Source organism: Suricata suricatta, chromosome 17, assembly GCF_006229205.1.
Source record: "Suricata suricatta isolate VVHF042 chromosome 17, meerkat_22Aug2017_6uvM2_HiC, whole genome shotgun sequence".
Classification (NCBI taxonomy): Eukaryota; Metazoa; Chordata; class Mammalia; order Carnivora; family Herpestidae; genus Suricata; species Suricata suricatta.
Window position 1 is genome coordinate 13703318 of NC_043716.1, and position 5972 is coordinate 13709289.

Sequence of the window (5972 nt, forward strand, 5' to 3'; positions counted from 1 at the left end):
GTCTGTACACATTTCAAAGCCTGGCTAGTGTTAGACTGCTGGGTAAACATCAATAAAATCCCCAAGTGCCAGATCATCGGGATTCTTAGGCACAATGGCTTTTTGTTTCTAGTTTTTTCATTCTTTTAAAGATGCATTTTAGGGTTGCAAACATTAGGAAGAATGATCTCTACGCCTTGGACTAATCTGTGAGTCTGTAATGAGTTAACATCTCCCCCAAGTGAACATTTATTATGAAGGCTAATTAATTGCTTTCCAGTTACAAGAACCCTTTGCATTCAAAGAAAGTAGGATTCACACGCAGAGAAGCTTCTGTTTATTAAAACAAAGCAGGGGAAACAAAGAGCTTCTTCCTTCAAAATCCTTTCTATTTAACATAGCTTTAATCAAGAAATGAAACCTACAAATGCAAGAAATATGTACAGGTAGAAAAAGTGTGCATTCGCCAACCGAAATGCAACATTAATTGAAGTGAAAACTAAAGCAATGCTTTGTAGTTGCCTGGATGTCCCTGGGGGACAGCAAGTCAATGCTTATCAGCCTTTCTCAGAAGAGACAATTTTGATTAATATCAGACCCATCTGACTCAGTCTATTAAACCCTGAAGGAAGGATATTCTTCAGATATAAAAGATATGTCTTTGATTAATAATTCTACCCTATTGCCATTCCAAGCATTAACAGCTATGTGGCACCTCCAGAAAGGAAAGCCTTTGAATTCGAGAAAGACCCACTAAAATACAGGTTCCGCACAGCCACCGCTCGGCTCTCCCTCCGCAGAAGGAACCCAAGTTGTGACGGTGTCACACTAGAGAAGCGGAAACCCGAGTTACATAATTTCACTGTCTGCAGACTTAGGGTCAATTACTTGTGACATAATTCCTGCTTGAAGATAATGAAATCTTAATAACAGTGACAAAAGCCTGAAGGCAGAGGGAGGGAGTAGGACTACACTTCCCGCCGGCTGACCCGCTAGGTCTGACACAGTTTACACCGCAGCCGCCTGAGCACACTGTCCTTTGCCTACCAATGGGTCCAAGACGCGCCTGAGAGGAAAGCGCCTAGTCTGCCACAGAGAGGCTCTATGCCCCGTGTAGCTAATGCCGAACTGTCACATGGGGGGAGGGGGGGCACAGGGAGGAGTCCGTTTCATTTCAACTCTGCTTTTTCCAGCTTCTGCCCGATCAGCACGGCTCTGCTCACATCAGTGCGTTTCTCCTGATGTTCATGACCAGCCTTCTGCCATATTCTCTGTAGTCCACGGGCTTCACGTCCATCACAGTGGCCTTAATTCGAGACTCGTCCTTTGAGAAGGGAAAAGCAGTTTGTAAACGAAGGAAGTGGCGTGGAGCAGTGGTGATAACCCCCTTTGCTTTAGAGGTTTCAATGATCCCAGCAGGAGAAAACACAAAGGCATGCTGGACTCAGTGTTTAGTAATTCCAATACAGAAGAAGTCACAAGTGAGAGCCTTCATCTCCGGGGCTGCCAGAGCAGGCAGCAGCCCCTCTCCTTCCCTCGTGCCCCTGAGCACTCAGAAACCTAGCATCCAAATGGGATGGACCTTAGCGGGCTCAGCAAGGGCGATTCATTTGCTGAGGGGGAAACAGGAGCCCAGGGAAGATAAGTGATGTGCCTAAAGCCACACAGCTAGTTCCGCAAGGGGTGTGAAAGCAAAGGCACCTGTGGCAGAGGAGGCAGCTCTGGCCTGGGTCCCATCTTGGCTCTGCGACAACGTCTCTGCACCCCACTGTCCCGTCCACACCGGGAGTGGACTGAATGACCCTTGGAATCACCCCTGGACCTCACCTCACTGTGACACTCCATCAGACACTTGCCTTCCTATTCACTTAATGCACAGAAACGAACACATCGAATAGCAGGTACGAGGGTTGAGGTCCAACAGTGAGATCTGCGCTCTGCCACGTGCTGGCATACGACTTGGGCAAATCACTTGTTCTCTGGAGGCCTACATTTCTTCAGTGGTAAAATGGGGATAACAACAGTTCCTACATATGGGTCACTGCTGGGACCACGGGAAATAATATGTACAGCAAAGGGTGTAGAACAGTAACTGGCAGATAGTAAGTGCTCAGTAAATGCTGTTATATTATGACTATACACTCACATGAAGTTACAGGCAATTTAAAGGAATTTTCAAGGTAATTTTAACTGTGTGTGATCTTTGTTTAGAGCCTAAACTTCATGGAAGGTGTGAATCCACTAAACACCTTACCATTCTCTGTCAATACACAAACAAAACAACCCCAGGTTTTAACTGAAAAGACTGTAAGCATTTTCTCCCCAGATCCTGACATTGGACAAAACACTCAACCTCTCTAAGTTTGGCTACTCATCTGAAAATGGGGATGGTAACAGTAGCTCCGTGCTGGGCAGACTTGGGGAGCGATAAACACAGGGCGCTTAGCACGGGGTCTGGCGCACGGCAAGCAATGACGTGACATCTGTCAGTGCTGTGTTGTGGGTGACAAACTGCGGCTCCCCGCGGCTAGCCCTCCTGCGCCCCAGAGGACCTCACTTACATTGTAGGTCTCTAGTTTCACCCTGATCTTGAATGTGAAAGTTCGGAAGTTGGCATTCTGGAAAACTTCCTCAAATGCTTGCTCATTCTGCAAAAACAAATGTAACACTTTAGGCATAGAAGCTACCAGACCATTTGAAAATATCTATTAAGATTTTTGAAGGGGCGCCTGGCTGGCTCAGTTGGAAGAGCATGCAACTCTTGATCTTCGGGTTGTAGGTTCAAGCCCACATTGGGTGTAGAGATTACATAAAAATAAAATCTTAAAAAAAAAGTTTTGAAAAGACTTCTGAGAAAATCTCTCTTGGAAAAAAATTATTATCCCCAGTGGTTTGAATAGGAATGACTAATCTATAGGTGAGATTTCATTAAATAAAACTGTTTGGGTGGAATTTTATTAAAAAATTAAAATACTCTACCTATAGTAGTCTAATTAATGGAGACAGAAAGCAGAATGTCTGCTGGGGGGAGGGGGGACTGGGTGGCTCAGTTTGTTAAGCGTCTTGACTTCATTCAGCTCAGGTCATGATCTCATGGCTCATGAGTTCGGGCCCCACACTGGGTTCTCTGCTATTGGCACAGAGCCCACTTCAGATCCTCTGTCAGATCATCAAAAAATAAATAAACATTAAATAGAAAAAACAAAAACAAAACAAAACAGAAGAATGGTTGCCAGGGGCTAGGGGCAGGGGAAATGGAGAGTTAGTATTTAATGCATGCCCTGAACTTACACTTAAAAATGGTAAATTTTAGATTATGCATATTTCACAATATAACAAAACAAAACCCAAAAAACACACTTCTAAACTTTAAAAGTCATGATGGGGGGGTGCCTGGGCGGCTCAGTCGGTTAAGCGTCCGGCTTCGGCTCAGATCATGATCTCGTGGTTCATGGGTTCAAGTACTGACTCTGTTGGGCTCTGTGCTGACAGCTAGCTCAGAGCCTGGAGCCTGCTTTGGATTCTGTGTCTCGCTTTCTCTCTGACCCTGCCCTGCTTGTGCTGTCTCTCTCCGTCTCTCAAAAATAAATTAAAATAAATAAAAGTCATGATGGAATAGGGGCACCTGTGTGGCTCAGCTGCTTGAGGGTCTGACTCTTGATTTCAACTCAGGTCATGATCTCATGGTTTGAGAGTTCAAGCCCCACACTGGGCTCTGTGCTGAGCCTGCAGCCTGCTTGAAATTCTCTCTGCTCTCCTCCTTCTTTCTCTCTCTCAAAATAAATAAATAAACTTAAAAAAAAAAAGGTTTGTGATGAAACAGATCTGAGGGTCAGCATGTTCAATATAAATTAAGAATGTAGGGGGAGAGTCAGAAAAAGCTCAAGTTGTCATCCATGGTTTTAGCCTCTACATTTATAGTGATTTGTGAGCAAGGGAAGACAGGCCGGTGAGGTGGGTAAAGATTAGGGAAAGTGAAGACCATAGTTCTCTCCCTCCTTATCTTACCCTTCAAATATTATTTAAATTTTTTACCTTTTAAAAAATGTTTATTTATTTATTTTGAGGTGGGGAGGAAGGGGCAGAGAGAGAAAAGGAGAGAGAGAATCCCAAGCAGGTTCCATGCTAATAAAATGGAGTCTGACACAGGGCTCGATCTCACAAGTCATGAACTGACCTGAAAAAAACGAATTGGACTCCTAACCAACTAAGCCACCCAGGTGCCCCTACCTTTTTTTCTTTTTTAAAGTAAGGTCTACACCCAACATGGGGCTTGAACTCAGGACCCCAAGATCAACAGTCACAGACACAGACTCCACTGACTGAGCCAGCCAGGCTCCCCACTAATTATACCTTTTTATTAAAAAAAAAAAAAAAAAAAAAAAAAAAGTCCAGTAAACAGAGAGGGATCACAGAAAGCATTTTATATAAATATGCATAAAATAAATTTGTAGTAGCTTTATATAAAGTTAACAGTTCATTATTAGCCAAGTAGTACCTTTGCAAGCCACACAGAACATGAAAATGGTTTTGTTACACAGAACTCTTGTGTAAAGTTTACGTCACACACACACACACACACACACACACACACACACACACAGTCCTCTGGGCCTTCAGATATGTAAATAAAACAATGCATTAAACCTTAAGGAAAGTATACCAGCTGCCATTATTCTCCTAAGAAAAGGGAAAGCTGGAGTGCAAACTCTGAGAATATCATGGTTCCTGAGGGAAGAGTGTCTCTACATCCTCATCCACCAGCAATAAAAACAGTCAAATGTAATAAGCTCATAAAAAACCCTGAAAAGCTGCCTCAAGCCTTGAAATCTGATATGAAAATAAAGAACCAGGCAAAACAGATAAAAGACACCATCATACTTTACAGTCAATTCCAGTTATTTCTACAAAAGGGTTTGTTGGCATTATTTTCAGAGATCTCACAAACAATTTAAAAAAGAGGTGTGTAGGGGCGCCTGGACGGCTCAGTTGGTTAAGCCTCCGACTTCGGCTCAGGTCAGATCTCACGTTCAAGGGTTCGAGCCCCGTGTCGGGCTCTGTGCTGACATCTCAGAGCCTGGAGCCTGCTTCCAATTCTGGTCTCCCTCTCTCTGCCCCTCCCCGCTCATGCTCTGTCTCTGTCTCAAAAATAAATAAAAAACATTTAAAAAATTTATAAAAAAGAGGTGTGTGGGGGGAGTTGAATGGACAGAATTGAAGACAGGAAAGAAAAAGAAAAAAAGTGCCAAAACAAATGGCAAATCTTTATTCTTAGTGGCTTTTACAAGTATTCTAACCAATTTGGAGAAAGTGGGAGAAAAATCTACAGATAGACGCTAATTTGTGTGGCTCAGAAAATACAGCTTTCATTGGTCATCTTTACACATTTTATCTAAGTATCTTTCCTACATTTAGCATAATCAGTGATGTATTCCCTACATTAAATAAACTGATTATGTGAAGATACGCATTTATCAAAATGAAATATAAAGTTACCTTATGAAAGAAAGTTACTTCATAGAATTACATCTGAAGCCCTAAAGTAGCAAGTACTTTCTATGTGAATTTAAACCAGGATTTGACTCAACTTCTCAGGATGGTGTTTATCAGGTTAAAAGGGCACATCTGTACCGCAGGTCACATCAGATCTCAAGTGACTGCAGGCACTCCAACTCTGGTGTGCCAACAGTAACCGGAGAAATAAATGGTTTATACTTGTAAATTGATGCTTTTAAAGCACTTAAAAATTTTTTAAAAAATTTTTATGCTTTTTTAAAAAATTTATTTATTTTTTAATGTTTTATTTATTTTTGATACAGAGAGAGACAGAGCATGAGAGGGGGAGGGGCAGAGAGAGAAGGAGACACAGAACCGGAAGCAGGCTCCAGGCTCTGAGCTAGCTGTCAGCACAGAGCCTGATGCGGGGCTCGAACCCACAAACGTGAGATCTGACCTGAGCCGAAGTCGGAGGCTTAACCGACTGAGCCACCCAG

At 42.9% G+C, this 5972-nt stretch overlaps 1 protein-coding gene across 1 annotated transcript in view; it reads right to left on the minus strand.

Moving 5' to 3' along the window:
• Positions 1-293: 293 nt before the first annotated feature.
• Positions 294-5972, minus strand: part of RPA1 (replication protein A1) — a 67368-nt gene continuing 61689 nt past the window's right edge. The window contains exons 16-17 of the mRNA XM_029928151.1: positions 2541-2627; positions 294-1303 (exon numbers count right to left, since the gene is read on the minus strand). Of these exons, the coding sequence (XP_029784011.1) occupies positions 1199-1303; positions 2541-2627 (192 nt within the window). The 3' untranslated portion in view covers positions 294-1198. The remainder of the gene's footprint in view (positions 1304-2540; positions 2628-5972) is intronic.